Here is an 18,965-nt window from a genome sequence, read left to right as displayed (position 1 = left end):
ATGGTTAGGGTAAAGATTCAGGGCTATGGTTAGGGTAAAGATTCAGGGCTATGGTTAGGGTAAAGATTCAGGGCTATGGTTAGGGTTAGGGTAAAGATTCAGGGCTATGGTTAGGGTAAAGATTCAGGGCTATGGTTAGGGTAAAGATTCAGGGCTATGGTTAGGGTTAGGGTAAAGATTCAGGGCTATGGTTAGGGTAAAGGGTCAAGGCTATGGTTAGGGTAACGATTCAGGGCTATGGTTAGGGTAAAGGGTCAGAGGGTAGGGTTATTTTCAGGTGTGTCTCACCTTGAATGCAGACTCCAGGCCTTTAGAGTGTTGGAAGGCCAGGTTAAGAACGGTCCCCAGCCTCTGGTCAAAGTCTCTGTTCTGCTCCATGAAACGCCTGTAGTCCACTAGGAAGTCCTAAACACACCAGCAAACAAACGTCATGTTAGTGGCCATTTGACAATGGTCAAATAAAGCATTTGTAAAAGTTCGAACAGAGGTGCCACCAGCTTCACCTCTTTAGTGTAGTCCAGCGGGTCGTGTTTGCTCTCCCTCAGAGTTCTCCAGCTGTCGTGGAACTCCTCGTTCATACTGAACACCATCTCACTGAGGATCTTCCCCCTCGACCCTCCCAGCTCAACCTTCTCCAGCTTCAGGAAGACCAGCGCAGACGCAAACAGCTCCTGGTAGATAGATGCATTAAAGCATAGATGGATGGATGGATCCCTATACAGTACACTACCTGTGCCCGGAGCCACACGCAAACTCGTGCCAGACACACACCTCGATCATGAGCAGCCGGTCCAGTATGTGGTCAGCCCTGTGGAAGACCAGTGTGGAAGGGAAGTCCCATTGTTTGACAGTCTCCCCGCTGCGGTAGTACTGAGGGATGCGCTGGCGGTGTGTGTGGAACAGGCGCTTGAAGCTCCGCAGGACACTGATGGTCACCTGCACCCTCTCCACTCCTTCTTCCAGTTCCATCTTAAACAGCTCCTCTGGGATCAGATACGCAAACGCCTGGAGACCCGAACAGAGAGGCGTTATACGTAACACACACACAACACGTGCACACACACACGCGCAGACACCACACACCCACCTTCTCGATGAGTAAATTGCAGAACTCCTGCAGTAGGAGCACCATGCGTGGAGGGCGGCAGTAGTATTGGGAGCGACTCCAGATGAGACACAGCGTGTGGAAGAGAGGAGGTAACAGCATCTCTAGCTTGTTAAAACTCCCCTCCTCCAGACAACTGATCAGTCTCCTCAGTGGTCTCAGGTAGAGGTCTATATCCTCAGCCTCTAAAACCGCTGTGGGAGAGAAACATTGTGGTCGGTGATGATTAAGGGAAAGGAGATACTTGAAGGATGGTGCTTGTGATGGGAACAAGGCCTCTCGCACTACCCTGGTTGACTTTGAGGCAGATGTCGTGGAAGGAGGCGTAGTAACTGCTCTTGATCCTCCTCAGAATCTCCATGATCTGTTCCACCTTAGGGTTCATGATCTGAGACAGCACGGAACATAGATTATTATTTAGATTTTTTTACTCTGAGCAAACGCAAGCATACACACTGACCTGACTCTACTCCAGCCTACCTGTGAATGGACGCCTAGCAGGTTGCCTCTCTGACAGGCCCAGAAGTGGAGCTCCGCGCTGGGGCCCGGGTGGTCTCCCTGCTGCAGCACCATGCTGGAATCCCTCTTCAGGACGGTCCAGACCTGACCGGACCACTGGATTACCAGGGTCTCTATGGAATACAGCAGAGCCCGGTCTATCGGCCAGCCATTAGAGCTAGGGGGGAGAGAGAGAGAGAAGTCACACACTCTCACACACACACACACAGCTCCACCCCACATTCCCACACACAACTGACCTGAGCAATATGTCCTGCGGCTGAGATCTCTCCACACACAGTGGTAGGGGCAGCAGGGTGCGTCCCTCTGCCCTGCCTCTCAGAGTGACCACTTTGCTCCTCAGCTGCTCCAGGTGTCTGTGTATGTCCTCAGACACCACACGAGGCCAACCGCCGTGGTTCAGAGAGTTAGATAACACTGACACCAGAACCTTACCCCCATGGTAATTCAGAGTTAGATATAAAGAACGGGTATCAGCACGTCCACACATACCCTCTCCCCCCAACCCCAACCCCAAACAAACACCTCTCCCCTTTTACTTACCTCGGAGATGAGGAGCGGCATGTGCTCCATGGGGTGTCCGGAGACCTCCCCCAGCCACATCTGAGTCCTGAAGCCCTGCACGGTGATCCTCAGGACCCCCTTCTTCAGCACGCACATCAGCTTGGTCTTCCAGGGGGCTGACGTCTTTAAAGATGTAAACATAGTTGAAATGCTTTCTATTTGTATTGAAAGCACTAGAAATAAGTCAAACCTTATTTCAACAAGGTACTTCCCAGCTAACACACAACGTTCTGAGAACCATTTGCTTTTACATTTTTTTTAAGAGCTTGGTTACAGCGTGGTTGTCCTGTGGTTATTTTGCATACAACTTTCCCACAACTTTCAAGGAATGGTGCAGGATAGTTGCTTGGCTTTGGAACATTCTGAGCATATTTAAGGATCTTGGCCCAAAAAAGATAGAACATTCTTTTCTTTGTATTTCATTACTTTAACAGAATGTCTCCTAAAAGTTCAAACGGTTACAATCCATTGACATTTTGGTAATGTTCTAGGAACGTTCTCCACTGGTTTGACATTGGGAATATTCTCAAATACTGTAGTTCAAAGAACATGAAGAAAGTTTTTCTGTAGGAATTTTAGAACTTCAGCATAAGGTTTCCAACAGGTTTTCCTCATTGTTCTATTTAAAGTAATGTTCTCAATTGTTCCAAAAAATTATTTTCCCTTAAAACCTCCCTTTGTAACCTTCCGTGAACATTCTAAAAATGTTATTTAAAAACATGTACATTCCGTTCTCAGAGTCAACAAAACGTCCTTTTTCTTGTTCAGTGTGTTCAGGTGTGTAGGCAGCGCCAAGTATTTGGTCACACCTGAACTTAATGAGTGCTTGTTTCCTTTGAAATAGGGTCTGTTTGAATAGACTAAAATGAACAGCTTTGCATGAGAAAACAAATATGGCACGCTAGCTCAGTCCTAATGGTGCACTGGACTAAGGACATGAATAAAGAACAGAACATTATAGGTTCAGAACCCACTGATGCTGTGTCACGATAAATGTGTTTGCATGATTAATGCCTAAGGATATGAATTTCCATGTGTGCTTGGAGTCATTTTTTTAAAACCTAAAATAAGCTAGCAGTGTTATTGAAAGTTAAGGAAGTTATTCAAAAATCTCCAAATATCCTACAATTTTCGTTAATAAAACCTCCTAGGAACCAGAGTACAACGTTCTCAGAACATTCCTGTAACCTAAAAATAAACTTTCCCAGAAAAGGCTACATTTTCACTTTTGTTCTCAGAACGTTTAAAAAACCTTCAGTTTTACCAGTCAGGAAACGTAAAGCTTCGTTCCCACAACCAATGTGAAACCAAAAACATACATTCCCACAACTTCCAAGGAACCAAATGTGCTAGCTGGGTTGTTAGATTCCGTTACTTAATTGTGAAAGCAACTGCAATAACCCCATCTATAGCCTATAATCATTCATCAGAACATTTATACGATTCATGTAGGAAAAAAGACAGACTGTGTGTGATGCCTAACCAGCTGGGTATTGAACCCATGTCAAGACATGACAAAGCTTGATTATTTGAAACAGCTGTGTGGTGCTAGACAAGAAAAGAAAAACGTGCACCCCTTGGGATCCCCAGGACTGAGTTTGGGAAACGCTGCCTTAGCCAGTGGAAAGCCCCGGCAGCCATTTTTCAACTAACCTTTTCTTGCCGATACTTTCTTCGTTGTCGATTCGGAAGAAACTTGTCTTTTTTACGAACCTGTTCAGTTGCAGGTGGTACTCCAAAAAATGCGGTCATATTCAAAAAGATATTAAATGCACTTTTCCCACCAAGTGAGGAGTTCCCTCGCCAACATGTTGCATTTCCCAACATCTTTGCAGGAGCTAGTCGCTGCCGTGGACACATGCAAAAAAAAAAAATAGATCAAAGATATCCACACACGCAAGCGAGATGTCTTTCTCGATCAAAAAGTGGATTGAATATTTTTTCGGAATGTTCTCTACTTCCACCTGTAACTGGACAGAAGTTTATAAGAGACAAGTTTCTTATGAATCAAGAATGACGAAAGTGTTGTCGCTCTGGATAAGAGCATCTGCTTAATTACTAAAATGTCAATGTATTGCCAAAGAAAAGGTTAGTTGAAAAATGGCTGCCGGGGCTTTCCAGAAGCTAAGGTGTAACGGCTGTATGGTAGCATTTTCATATCAGCAGTACAATGTGTAGCTGTGTGTGTGTGCGTGTGTGTGTGTGTGTGTGTCGCTCACCTGTGCGTCTCCAGCGTGTAGTGTCCCCCCAGGACCAGTGAAGAGTAGTAGTCGGTCACTCCAGACATGGTCCAGGAAATCCAGTAGAATCCTCTGGTTCTCCTCCGCCCCAATGAAACGATTCCACTTGTCAGTCTTCACCCGGAGAACGCAAAACGCCTGGAAACATGGTGCATTAGACGTGTCATTTGTTGATCACCTTTGTATCTGCTCTCTGCTTTAGCCCTACATAGGACACCGCTCAGGCTGTTGTATGCTGTGATATAATGTCATACATATTTGTATTGAAGCGAGCTAAAGTCTACTGCAATTATTGGACTGATGAGACGTGCAACATTTTTTGTCTGCAAAACAGATCTCCCCAAATAACCATAAAGCCTAACATCACCTCCGCTATCACCTCTCCAGTTACCCAAGCCTTAGACTGCTCTCTCTGCTTCCGCACAGCAAGCCGAACCTATGCATCAATTCTGACACCAACAGGCTCCTGAACAGCATCGATCCCCAAGTCATAAGACTGACTACACTGACTATTTGAGTTAACCCTTGTATTTGATTTTTGTCTCTATGCACACTCACAGGACTCCAACACACACATAACATGCACACACATCTACACTGTCTCTATGCACACTCACAGGACTCCAACACACACATAACATGCACCCACATCTACACTGTCTCTATGCACACTCACAGGACTCCAACACACACATAACATGCACACACATCTATACTGTCTCTATGCACACTCACAGGACTCCAACACACACATAACATGCACACACATCTATACTGTCTCTATGCACACTCACAGGACTCCAACACACACATAACATGCACACACATCTACACTGTCTCTATGCACACTCACATGAATCCAACACACACATAACATGCACACACATCTATACTGTCTCTATGCACACTCACAGGACTCCAACACACACATAACATGCACACACATCTACACTGTCTCTATGCACACTCACAGGACTCCAACACACACATAACATGCACACACATCTACACTGTCTCTATGCACACTCACAGGACTCCAACACACACATAACATGCACACACATCTACACTGTCTCTATGCACACTCACAGGACTCCAACACACACATAACATGCACACGCATATATACTGTCTCTATGCACACTCACAGGACTCCAACACACACATAACATGCACACACATCTATACTGTCTCTATGCACACTCACAGGACTCCAACACACACATAACATGCACACACATCTACACTGTCTCTATGCACACTCACATGACTCCAACACACACATAACATGCACACACATCTATACTATCTCTATGCACACTCACAGGACTCCAACACACACATAACATGCACACACATCTACACTGTCTCTATGCACACTCACAGGACTCCAACACACACATAACATGCACACACATCTACACTGTCTCTATGCACACTCACAGGACTCCAACACACACATAACATGCACACACATCTACACTGTCTCTATGCACACTCACTGGACTCCAACACACACATAACATGCACACACATCTACACTGTCTCTATGCACACTCACAGGACTCCAACACACACATAACATGCACACACATCTACACTGTCTCTATGCACACTCACAGGACTCCAACACACACATAACATGCACACACATCTACACTGTCTCTATGCACACTCACAGGACTCCAACACACACATAACATGCACACGCATCTACACTGTCTCTATGCACACTCACAGGACTCCAACACACACATAACATGCACACAAATCTATACCGACTCTACTCACACGCACAGACACTTACAATCATAATTTTATGCTGCTGCTACTCTGTTTATCATACAGTTGAAGTCGGAAGTTTACATACACTTAGGTTGGAGTCATTAAAACAAATTTCTTGTTAAAAAAACTATAGTTTTGGCAAGTCAGTAAGTACATCTACTTTGTGCATGACACAAGTCATTTTTACAACAATTGTTTACAGACAGATTATTTCACTTATTATTTCACTGTATCACAATTCCAGTGGGTCAGACGTTTACATGCACTATGTTGACTGTGCCTTTAAAAAGCTTGGAAAATTCCAGAAAATAATATAATGGCTTTAGAAGCTTCTGATAGGCTAATTGACATAATTTGAGTCAATTGGAGGTGCACCTGTGGATGTATTTCAAGGCCTACCTTCAAACTCAGTGCCTCTTTGGTTGACATGGGAAAATCAAAAGAAATCAGACCTCCACAAGTCTGGTTCATCCTTGGGAGCAATTTCCAAATGAAGGAAGGTACCACGTTTATCTGTACCCAAGTATAAACACCATGGGACAACGCATCCGTCATGCCGCTCAGGAAGGAAACGCTTTCTGTCTCCTAGAGATGAACGTACTTTGGTGCGAAAAGTGCAAATCAATCCCACAGCAACAGCAAAGGACCTCGTGAAGATGCTGGAGGAAACAAGTACAAAGTATCTATATCCACAGTAAAACAAGTCCTTTATCGACATAACCTGAAAGGGCATTAAAAAAGCCAGACTACGGTTTGCAACTGCACATGGGGACAAAGATCATACTTTTTGGAGAAATGTCCCCTCATCTGATTTTGCACTTCACAAAATAGATGGCATCATGAGAAAAGAAGATAATGTGGCTATATTGAAGCAAGACGTCAGTCAGGAAGTTAAAGCTTTGTCGCAAATGGGTCTTCCAAATGGACAAGGACCCCAAGCATACCTCCAAATTTGTGGCTTAACCTCTCTGGGAAATGTGGGACGCTAGTGTCCTACCTGGCCAAAAGCCAGGGAAATGCAGAGCGCCAAATTCAAATAAATTACTATAAAAATCTAACTTTGATTAAATCACACATGCAAGATAGCAAATTAAAGCTACACTTGTTGTGGATCCAGCCAACATGTCAGATTTCAAAAGGGATTGTCGGCGAAAGCAAACGATGCTATTATCTGAGGATAGCACCTCCGTAAACAAGGAGAAAAGCATATTTCAACCCTGCAGGCGCAACACCAAATGCAGAAATAAAATATAAATCATGCCTTACCTTTGACGAGCTTCTTTTGTTGGCACTCCAATATGTCCCATAAACATCACAAAGGTCCTTTTGTTCTATTTATTCCGTCGATATATATCCAAAATGTCCATTTATTTGGCTTGTTTGATCCAGAAAAACACCGGTTCCAACTTGCGCAAACGTGACTACAAAATATCTCAAAAGTTACCTGTAAACTTTGCCAAAATATTTCAAACTACTTTTGTAATACAACTTTAGGTATTTTTTTACGTAAATAATCGGTACAATTTAAGACGGGATATTCTGTGTTCAATACAGGAGAAAAACAAACTGTAGCTAGCTTTCTGGTCCCTCGCCTCTATCCAACAGCATACAACAAGTGACCCTCGTTCTGAACAGGGCTACTTCTTCATTACACAAAGGAAAAACCTCAACCAATTTCTAAAGACTGGTGACATCCAGTGGAAGCGGTAGGAACTGCAAGAAGGTCCCTTAAAAATCTGGATCCCCAATGAAAAACCCATTGAAAAGAGAGTGACCTCAATAAAATAAAATCTGAATGCTTTGTCCTCAGGGTTTTGCCTGCTAAATAAGTTATGTTATACTCACAGACATGATTCAAACAGTTTTAGAAACTTCAGAGTGTTTTATATCCAAATCTATTAATAATATGCATATATTATCTTCTGGGGATGAGTAGCAGGCAGTTGAATTTGCGCATCCATTTAATCCGGACGTGAAAATACTGCCCCGTCACCAAGAAGTTAAGGTCAAGGTATTGGAATGGACATCACAAAGAACCTGACCTCAATCCTATAGAAAATGTGTGGTTAGAGCTGTTAAAGTGTGTGCGAGCAAGAAGGCCTACAAACCTGACTCAGTTACAGGAGGAATGGGCAAAAAATTCACCCAACATATTGTGGGAAGCTTGTGGAAGGCTATCCAAAACGTTTGACCCAAGTTAAACAATTGAAAGGCAATGCTACCAAATACTAATTGAGTGTATGTAAACTTCTGACCCACTGGGAATAAAAGCTCAAATAAATAATTCTCTCTGCTATTATTCAGACATTTCATATTCTTAAAATAAAGTGGTGATCCTAAATGACCCAAAACAGGGTATTTTTACTAGTATTAAATGTCAGGAATTGTGAAAAACTGAGTTTAAATATATTTGGCTAAGGTGTATGTAAACATCTGACTTCAACTGTATATCCTGATGCCTAGTCACTTTACACGTATACATATCTACCTCGATCACTCCAGTGTCCCTGCACATTGTAAATATGGTATTGGAACTGACCCTCTATATAGAGTAGCTTCTTACTTTCTCGTGTTCTTCTTATATTTCTCGTGTTTTTGTTCTACCTTGTGTTAGTCATTGTGCTACATTGATATTGATCACTGCATTGTTGGGTTTGGAGCTTGCAAAAAAGGCATGTTTCACTGTAGGCCTATTTGTGCACATGACATTAAAACTTTAAATTGAAATTATGTTTTTTTTATTTTTTTATTTTTTAGATCAGTGTGTTCTCTAAACTAACAGAGCAATAGACAGCACCCACACGGCCATAAAAGCACAATCCCAAAACGAGTTCAACAATGTGAACAGAAAATGCTTCCACCCACTTAATGTGCAGGTGATAAGATTATGCGATGCGCAATAGACGCTGATGAATGTGGTGGTACGGTGGCCAGGTGGAACACGACTCGTTCCTTCTGCAGAACAGCAATGATGGCCTTCGCTCACAAGAGGGAGCTGTTGAGGATGGATGGCTTATTGGTGAGTGTTGCCTACTCATATGAAGTATATTTTCACATTGCTAAAGCAGCTTGACTTGTCCTAATGGTTCTCTCTTTGTAGCTGTGTTTTTTGTTGTTGTCTTCTGCTCAAGCCACAACTGAGAGATCCAAATCAAACATTTTGGTTGTACTCAACCTCTGACACCAGCACCATTTCCGTCGAGGAAAAGTTGTTTTTTCTTACTTTGTAGGATTGTTTGATAAATCACACTTCTTCCATGCATACAAACATTCTGTAGTTTACGAGTTGGATGACCTTTTAATTATTATTTTTTTTTCTGAGTACAAAGTTGTCTTGAGTGCACTGAAGTCGGATGTCTGAGATATCCGAGTTCCAAGTTCTCCTTGGTTTTGAACGCGACATGTAATCCTCCGCGTGCCTTCTCCTGACAGACATCGTTGAATAAATGTTAAAAGATCATTCCTGCTATAATGTGATGAATATAAAGAGTATAGAGTTCAGTGTTTTTTGTGTTTGTGATGCTAATATCCCAGTCAATTCAATCCAACGTTGCTACTCCACGTTGCTCCTAAGTAATTGAATTGAAATGACGTGGCAACAACGTTGATTCAACCAGTGTGTGCCCAGTGGGATAGTCCTACCTGCTCCCGGAGAAAGTCAACCCTCTCATCTGCCAACGCAGCCCCTGTCTTGGTGTCCTGGGGAACACGCACCCCTCCACTAGTGCTGCTGCCGCCCTCGGCCATGGCGCTGGAAGAAGGGGCGAGGGACATTTGGTTTTAAAGAGCAGAGGTTTGCATTCTGACATGGAGAATAGAGGGAGAAGGATAGAGTGGGACCTAACCCATTGACAGGAAGAAAACAAGGGTCAACATCAACTCACCTTGAAGCTGAATGTTAAAGTTAACAAAACCAAATCTTCCAGCCAGGACCCTGTTCCAAGATTTGGGAAAAGCTGCTATAGACATGCACAAAGCTGAATATCTCTCTATCTATCTAATGAATGCGGTAGTCAGCCGATCGGAGGCCCCTCTATCCCAGCTCTGAAGACAGGTGAGGAGGTAAGCTTATACCACACCTAGAGAGACTGTCACCTTACACCATAGCAACAGAAGGCGACATATCTCACCTGCCACAGCCAGGTGAAACAGGAGCCTTCAGGGGAGCCCTTGTCCTGATAGTGACACCTACTAACAGATCCACTTTCTCACCACTTGAGGGCAGTGTGGGATAACTTTTGGTAGAAGTGACATCCGCTCTAATCCAAAATTACCAGAACCATGACATCCTATTAAACATGATACAGCATTTATGTAAAAACATCTCAAAACTGGACATATGTATAACTGTGTTACTTAAAATAGCACGATACTGATTAACCTTTTAAAAAAACAAACATGTTGCCTCTAACTGTAATGCACAGATATAATAATGACATATCAGATTGGACAATTTAGGGATGATGATGATATCAGTGATCATTGGCATTTGAGTCAGACTAAATGTAGCTCATTAGTACTAAAGCAATGTAATGTTTTGAACCTCTGGGTCTCCACAGAAACACAGTGTTTATCAGGATTCATGTCCATATATTTCTGGATAAAATGTGAAATATTGGTTAAGGACAACTTTTATTGGATGGACATGTGGCCTTATAGTTCAAGCTTCTATTGGATCAGTTTATAGTCTCTCAACTCACAGAGGTTCAGGTAAGTACAAAAACTTGCGTCCATATTTTATAAACCAATAAAACATATATTAATTGATACTTTTGATGACATCAGAACTGCGCCTTTCTCTCTGCTCTGTGTTTTACCAATGACCACATCATCATATTCAATGTGCTATCCAAAAATATTTTTGTGTGTTACATGTAAATTCTCTGCGTCTCTCTGTCTGCCTGCGTTGTAGCCCAGTCTCTGTCCCCTGAGCTGTGCTCTAGCTAAAGCCATTTCACAGTGCTGAGAGACAGACCACTGCAGCCCATCCCTCTGACCTCACACCCAATGTCACACCGTCTCCACTGGGACTACTGTAGAGAAGAGAGAAAGAGAGAGAGGAGAGAGAGAGGAGATGGAGGGGGATGGAGGGAGGACGGTGAAGGGGGGGGAAAAAAGATAGCTAGCTATCTCTCAGCATACAGATGAGACAGGGTCCAGAGAGATGGAGAGAGAGGGAGCAGAGGAAAACAAAAGAGGATAGGAATGAAGGACTTAGATATGCTGTGGCTATAATTAATAACTTTGACCAACGTTTTTCTCTCACATTTGGCTTCTCTCAACAGTTATCACCAGTGGTGTCAATAGAGGATCTGCTAGCCCCAAACTCAGCAAGTGCCTCGTGATTCATCGAAAAATATGTTTCTATTGTCACATACACCAGACAGGTGCAGTGAAATCTGTTGTGTTACAGGGTCAGCCATAGTAGTTCTGCACCCCCGGAGCAAATTAGTGTTAAGCGCATTGCTCAGGTGGACATCAATTTATTTTTTTACATCGTCGGCTCAGATATTCGAACCAGCAACAACCCTCTAACCGCTAGGCTGCCTGCCGCCGAAAATCAAGTCCGTCGTAGTCGTCCTTGGTCATCATCGTCATCATCATCGTCGTCATCATCGTCGTTATCTTAAGGACAACTAGCTCTCAGAGTTTCACGTCAGAATAAGGTGCCCATCCATGTTTCTCAAATGTGAAATGTAGAAGTTGTTGCAAGCGTCAAATTTTGAAGTGTTTAAGGTTAAGTTAAGGCATTAACTCCACATTTTTAAGGTTTAAGGGATAAGGTTTTTGGATAGGCTTAAAACAAATAACGTTCTATCGCTGGATTTCAACTTCAAACGTTTGGAATCAGGGGCAGATGCTTACGCACAGCCGCCATCCATGTCCACAACGCCCTAGCAAAACCCAAACCACCTAATGTGACAACGCCCACTGTTGCCCCTAGTGGCCAGTTTCCACGTCATCTCCCGACGTCTTCAGACGTGGATGGACGTTGAACACTGACTTGTGTGACGGGTGACCTGGCTGCTTAAGGTACCACCACTACACACACGCACACTACAGCATCACAATAGCCCTTCTAAACCGGGCCAGCAAGGCTGATTTTGACTTCAAGACCAAAACCAACAATGTGTGGGTTAGCTGCTCTCTGTGAGTAGCAGAGCAGAGTAGCGGAGCTGGGCAGGCCATCATTTCCATGTGGATGTTAGTCTTAGCCTGCCACCTTTCTCTCCTCTCTCCTCTTCTCTCTTCTTCTCTCTACCCCTCTCAACGCTCTCTCTTCGCAGTTGCCATGGCTACGTGGCGCCTCACGTGTGGACTGCTCCTCTTCAGCCCTGAGCCCCTGGCCTCCCTAGCATTCTTCCCTCTCCTCTTCACTCCACCACTCCTCTCCTCCTTTAGAGTGAGGAGAAATGTATATGCAGATTCATTTTGGGATTTTCTCTCTCTCTCTCTCCTTCACCTTCTCTGTCTCTCACACACTTGGTCTATGGCTCCCTTGAACTTCTGTTTACTCTGTCCACTCCAGGGCCATTTTTTATCAGCGCACCTTGGCACTCCAGGGAAAACCTACATTGGGAATATACTCTAAGGGAGAAAGAGGTACTCAGAGAAGGAAAGAGAGAGAGAGAGAGAAATGGTGACAGGGAGAGATACAGAGAGAGCGGGATTACGGGAGGAACTGAGGGAGGGAGACAGGGAGAATGATGGTCACACACCCAGGCATACACATGCACCAAGCAGGCTTTCCTCCTGTTGCTGGCTAAGTTGCCATGGTGAGGCTAGCCAGTTGGACACCCCTATCCGCAGAGAGCTGGTTTGGAAATGGTGTGTGTGTGTGAGAGAGAGTGTGTGTATGTGCATGTGTGTAACCTTTTTTGCATGCCTGTGTGTGTGTGTGTTTGTGTCTGCTGTGCATATTTGTGTGTGTGTGTGTCCAGATGGTGCTGACCAGCCGTCCCTCACTGAGTGAACAGAGTAAATGGAACGATTACAGTAATGACCGACACACACATCTGTCCCCAACCTGTCCCATCATGCCGTGCCATGCCTTCAGGCATTCACACCACAGTTCTATGTCCTCAACTTGGCAACATCCAGCCCATACTGGCATCAACAGGCTAGGGCTGTTTCCAGCCTTTTCAACTCAGAGTGATGACACTGCCACTCCATTGTCCGTACACCACAGGGATGCAGATAGATGTTGTCGTGAATGTTTATATTACACACCTATAGTGCTAAATGAATGTTGTTAGCATAGCATTTATTCATTTATGCTACTCTTTCATCCTGGTGTGTCCTCAGTCACTCTCAGTGATAGACATAGAGGGCTCTATTTTAACAAACCTAACCAATGGTAAATCCTAGAGCTGGTGGTAGTGCTATGGGTCTAGGGGTGTGTCTGAAATGTTGTTGCTATGTTAACAGCGGGAATTAGGGGCACAATAGCTGGTGGCGCGAAAGGGCTGGGTTTTGATGAAGAAATAAGTTGTAGGTGTAACGAGGGCTTGATCACTCATAGGCTAATCAAATGTTCCATGGCTTAATACTGCGTGTGGTTGGCTCAAGTTCTGTCGGTTATTGAGGGGGGCGGGGGATATTCTCATCCAAGTCCATTGTGGATTGATACTACACTGAACAAAAATATAAACGCAACATGTAAAGTGTTGCTCCCATGTTTCCTGAGCTAAAATAAAAGATCCCAGAGATTTTCCATACACACAAAAAAAACGTTTTTCTCTCAAATTACCCTCAGTGGATTTATACCTGTGTTCTCTGTTTGTCTATTCGCCAGTTCGTCTTGTTTTGCCAAGTCAACCAGCGTTTTTCCAAGCTCCTGTTTTTTCCTAGTCTCTCTTTTCTAGTCCTCCCAGTTCTGACCTTTTTCCTGCCCTGACACTGAGCCGGCCTGCCTGACCGTTCTACCTGCCCCTGACCTCGAGCCTGCCTGCCTCCCTGACCTTGTTATGCACTCTTGCCTGTCCTCGACCTGCCTCTTGCCTGCTCCTCGTTGTTCAATTAAGTATCAGAGACTCTAACCATCTCCCTCCTGTGTCTGCGTCTGGGTCTCGCCTTGTGTTTTTATAGTACAAACTGGCCATGGCCAACCCATAAGACTCGGACTAGCTCCGTCACGCTGTCTCCCTGCAGGGAGCCACCATTAAAAGACACAAGGAGCTACTTCAGAACCTTATGGAAAGGTTCCAATCTCTGGCGGAACGCCACGACCAGGGGTTCAAGACGTTAATGGAGCAGTTCCGTGAATTGTCTCACAGGCAGCATGTCACATCTGATACCTCCCAGTCGCTCAGTAACCCCCCTACCAGTGGTGGGTTTGTTCAGCCTATCCCTTCTCCCAGAGAACCCTGCTTATCTCCTATGCTGGGGATCCTGGAACCTGCCGGATCCTGGAACCTGCCGGGCATTTCTTTCCAAGTGCTCCCTTATTTTTGAGCTACAGCCATCTTCGTTCCCTTCGGATCGGTCAAAGATAGCGTATCTTATTACTGCTCTCCTGGGCTACGGCTGTTTGGGAGCAACAATCCGCCATTTCCTGTAATCAGGAAGATTATGGCGAAGGTGAGGAAGGTGTTCGATTCTCCGGTGATCGGGAGAGACGCGGCCCGAAAACCACAAAAATGACATCAGAACTCCCATAGTGTGGCAGACCCCGCACATTGGCCACTGAGAGTGCCTGGAATCCAGAGGCCCTGTTCGATACCTTCCTTCACAAACTATCAGAGGAGATAAAAGATGAGCTAGCAGCTCGGGAGCCACCGTTGACCTCGACCTCATCACCATTACCATTAGAATTGATGGCGTCTATGGGAACACAGGAGTGAGAGGAGGTCGGGTCTCGGTTACACTCGTTCATCCGCTGCTGCTTGCTCACCTCCTAAGGAATCTGGAAGTTCCCAAAGGCTGCATTTCCGAGAAGATCCGAAGCCACCTGAGTTCCCTCGAGAATCATCAGCAATGGGTGAGTCGGACACACTGGAGCCTATGCAACTGGGCAGAGCTAGATTATCACCTAGGGAATGTTTATGTAGGCTGAGCTCCAACTGTTTTCTGTATTGTGTCATTACATAGCCACCAGCCTAGTAAAAGAGACCTGACTCATTAGTAGGAAGGAGGGCACTGGTGAGCCAGACTCATTACCCCTACAAATCGTTTTGTGATCCTGCTGTGGGGAGACCAGTCTAAGTCTCCCTGGGTGCTCATTGACTGGGGCAGATGAGAGTTTTATGGACGCTACCCTGGTATCAGAACTAGGTATCCCACTCAACTCCTCTCCGTTCCCATGGACGCTAGAGCGCAGGACGGCCGCTCCATTGAAAGAGTCATGCACAGTTACCATTCATTTACAGGTATCTCGCAATCACATTGAGTCTATACAGAAGCTCTTAATTGAATCCCCTCACATCCCTGTTGTATTGGGATTTTCTTGGCTCCAAAAGCACAATCCCGTTATTGACTGGACCACGGGTTCAAACCTGGGTTGGAGCCCGTTCTGTCTTTCCCACTGCCTTAAAGTGGGGCAGCTGCCCCCGAGACATCCTCCTCTGGGTTTAAGTAAAGCCTTGGATTTCTCTATTATTCCTGCAGGGTACTATGATCTCCGGAGGTATTCCACAAGGCTTGTGCTACCTCTCTTCCTCTGCATCGCCCCTACAATTGTGCCATTGACCTCCTCCCGGTCACCGCACCGCCTCGAGGTTGGCTATATCCCCTATCCGGCCACGAGACCAAGGCCATGGAAGAGTACAGCATGCCATTTACATGAGGACTCTCTGGCTGCTGGGAGCATTCGTCCTTCTGCATCCCTTTGCTGGAGCAGGGGTTTTCTTTGTGGAAAAGAAGGACAATTCCATTCATCGACTACCAGGGCCTCATTGACATCATGATTAAGAATCGTTACCCCCTGCCACACCTCTCCTCTGCTTTCAAAACTCTCCAGGGGGCTACCATCCTTCGGAATGCCTACCATCTTGTTCGGATACACGAGGGGGATGAGTGGAAGACTGCTTTCAACACGGCCAGTGAACACTGAACATCTGGTCATGCTGTTTGGACTCACCAACACTCCCGCTGTTTTCCAGGCCCTGGTCGGCAATGTGCTCCATGACATGCATGAATCGTTTGTGTTTGTCTACCTTGACAACATCCTTGTGTTCTCCTGGACTGCCCAAGAACACGTCCTTCAGCGCCTCCTAGAGAACCAGTTGTTTGTGAAATCTGAGAAGTGTGAGTTTCACTGCTCTACTATCTCCTTTCGGTGAAATGTCATCGCTGAGGGAAATGTCCAGATGGATCCTGAAAAAGTGAGAGCGGTGGTGGATTGGCCCCAACCCACATCCAGAGTGCAATTGCAATGTTTCCTGGGATTTGCTCATTTCTACCGATGCATCATCTGGGGCTACAGCACCCTGGCGGCTCCCCTCTCTGCATTCACATCTCCCAAGGTACCGTTCACATGGTCCCGAGCTGTTAACAGGGCTTTTGTGGATCTGAAGCATCAGTTCACTACGGCCCCCATCCTCCTCCATCCGGATCCGTACCGTCAGTTTGTGGTTGAGGTCGATGCTTCTGACATTGGAGTGGGGGCCATCCTGTCCCAGCGATCTGCCCAGGACCAAAATCTCCATCCTTGTGCCTTCCTGTCCCATCGTCTGAACCTCGCTGAGAGAAACTATGATGTAAGTAACATGGAACTTCTGGCAGTCAAGATGGCACTGGAGGAGTGAAGGCACTGGCTGGAAGGAGTGGAACATTAATTTTTGGTTTCGACCGACCATAAGAATTTGGAATATCTCTGCACAGCCAAGCGCCTTAACTCTAGGTAGGCCCATTGGGTTCTGTTATTCACCAGGTTCAACTTCACCATCTCCTACTGCCAAGAGTCTAAGAATGTGAACCTAGATGCTACGCTGCCAGATTCTCTGACTCTGAGACCATCCTCCCAACCCCATGCCTTGTGGCTTCAGTTGTCTGGGGTATTGAGACCCTGGTCCGCAAGGCACAACTGTCCCAGCCGGACCCTGGAGGGGGCCCGGATAACCGGATGTTCGTCCCTGATTCGGCCTGGTCCCAGGTCCTGGAATGAGCTCATTCCTCCAGGCTTACCGGTCATCCGGGCTCCCGTTGAACCATGTCCTTCCTCCATCAACGCTTTGGGTGGGCCACTATGATGGTGGACATCAGTTCTCGTCACGGTTCTGGAAGGTGTTCTGCACCCTTATTGGGTCGTAGGCTAGCCTGTCCTCCGGATTTCATCCCCAGTCCAACGGCCAGTCTGAGTAGCGAACCAAGACCTGCAAACGACACCACGGTGCCTCGTCTCGACCAACCAACTGGTTTGGGTGGAATATGCCCGGAACCCTCTTCCCTGCTCGGCCACTGGGCTCTCCCCTTTCGAGTGCTCCATGGGGTATCAGCTCCCTCTCTTTCCGGAGCAAGAACAGGGAGTTAACACACCCTTTGCCCAGATGTTCATCCGCCGCTGTCGGCATACCTGGAAAAGAGCTTGGATGGTTCTTCTCAAGACCATCTCCAGGTATCGCCGACAAGCGGACCGCCGCCATACTCCGGCTCCCCGCTATAATCTTGGGCAAAGGGTATGGCTATCAACACGGGACCTGCCTCTCCTGGTGGAGTCCCGCAAACTTTCCTCCTGTTTCATTGGTCCCTTCCCCATTTATAGAGTCCTTAGTCCCACTGCTGTTTGTCTTCTGTTACACGGTGAGACGCCTCCTGAGTGTTCTACCACGGGACAGGTGTTTCCAGTACCTGGTTGACTGTGAAGGTTATGGCCTGGAGGAGAGGTGCTGGGTCCCTGCTAAGGACATCCTGGACCCGGGTCTCATTGCTGACTTTCACCGCCGGCACCCCGGTCAACCAGGTATGCACCCAGATAGGACGCTATTTGGCACCCCTAGGGGGAGGGGTGATCTGTTTAATCTGTCCTTGTGATTGTCTCTACCCCCCCTCCAATATCATCCATCTAACTATTACCCTCAGTGTATTTATACCTGTGTTCTCTGTTTGTCTGTTGCCAGTTTGTCATGTCTTGCCAAGTCAACAAGCGTTTATCCAAGCTCCTATTTTTCCTAGTCTCTCTTTTCTAGTCCTCGCGGTTCTGACCTTTTGCCTGCCCCTGACTTTTAGCCTTCCTACCGCCCTGTAGCGTTTGGACTCCAACCTTGTTATGAACTCTTGCCTGTCCTCGACCTGCCTCTTGCCTGCCTCTCGTGGTTCAATAAGTATCACAGACTCGAACCATCTGGCTCCTGTGTCTGCATTTGGGTCTCGCCTTGTGTCATTATAGATAGAAGTTGCTGCATGTTGCTTTTATATTTTAGTTCAGTGAATGTGTATATATATTAGAGGTCGACCGATTAATCGGAATGGCCGATTAATTAGGGGCGATTTCAAGTTTTCATAACAATCGGAAATCTGTATTTTTTTTACACCTTTATTTAATCTTTATTTAACTAGGCAAGTCAGTTAAGAACACATTCTTATTTTCAATGACGGCCTAGGAAAGGTGGGTTAACTGCCTCGTTCAGGGGAAAGACAGATTTTCACCTTGTCAGCTCGGGGGATCCAACCTTGCAACCTTATAGTTAACTAGTCCAACGCAATAACGACCTGCCTCTCTCTCGTTGCACTCCACAAGGAGACTGCCTGTTACACAAATGCAGTAAGCCAAGGTACAGTGCATTGCGAAAGTATTCGGCCCCCTTGAACTTTGC

The 18,965-nt window shown here is 45.8% G+C and overlaps 1 protein-coding gene across 1 annotated transcript in view; it reads right to left on the bottom strand.

Annotated features, from left to right (window-relative positions):
• LOC139377404 (dynein, axonemal, heavy polypeptide 9 like) overlaps positions 1-1,693 on the bottom strand; it is a 63,457-nt gene extending 61,764 nt beyond the window's left edge. The window contains exons 1-6 of the mRNA XM_071120433.1: positions 1,586-1,693; positions 1,394-1,493; positions 1,088-1,299; positions 772-1,005; positions 504-671; positions 289-405 (exon numbers count right to left, since the gene is read on the bottom strand). Of these exons, the coding sequence (XP_070976534.1) occupies positions 289-405; positions 504-671; positions 772-1,005; positions 1,088-1,299; positions 1,394-1,493; positions 1,586-1,678 (924 nt within the window). The 5' untranslated portion in view covers positions 1,679-1,693. The remainder of the gene's footprint in view (positions 1-288; positions 406-503; positions 672-771; positions 1,006-1,087; positions 1,300-1,393; positions 1,494-1,585) is intronic.
• Between the last annotated feature and the right edge of the window lie 17,272 nt (positions 1,694-18,965).

Source organism: Oncorhynchus clarkii, chromosome 20, assembly GCF_045791955.1.
Source record: "Oncorhynchus clarkii lewisi isolate Uvic-CL-2024 chromosome 20, UVic_Ocla_1.0, whole genome shotgun sequence".
NCBI classification, from domain to species: domain Eukaryota; kingdom Metazoa; phylum Chordata; class Actinopteri; order Salmoniformes; family Salmonidae; genus Oncorhynchus; species Oncorhynchus clarkii.
Note: the sequence above shows the minus strand (reverse complement) of the source record. Positions and strands in the feature narration are given on the sequence as shown.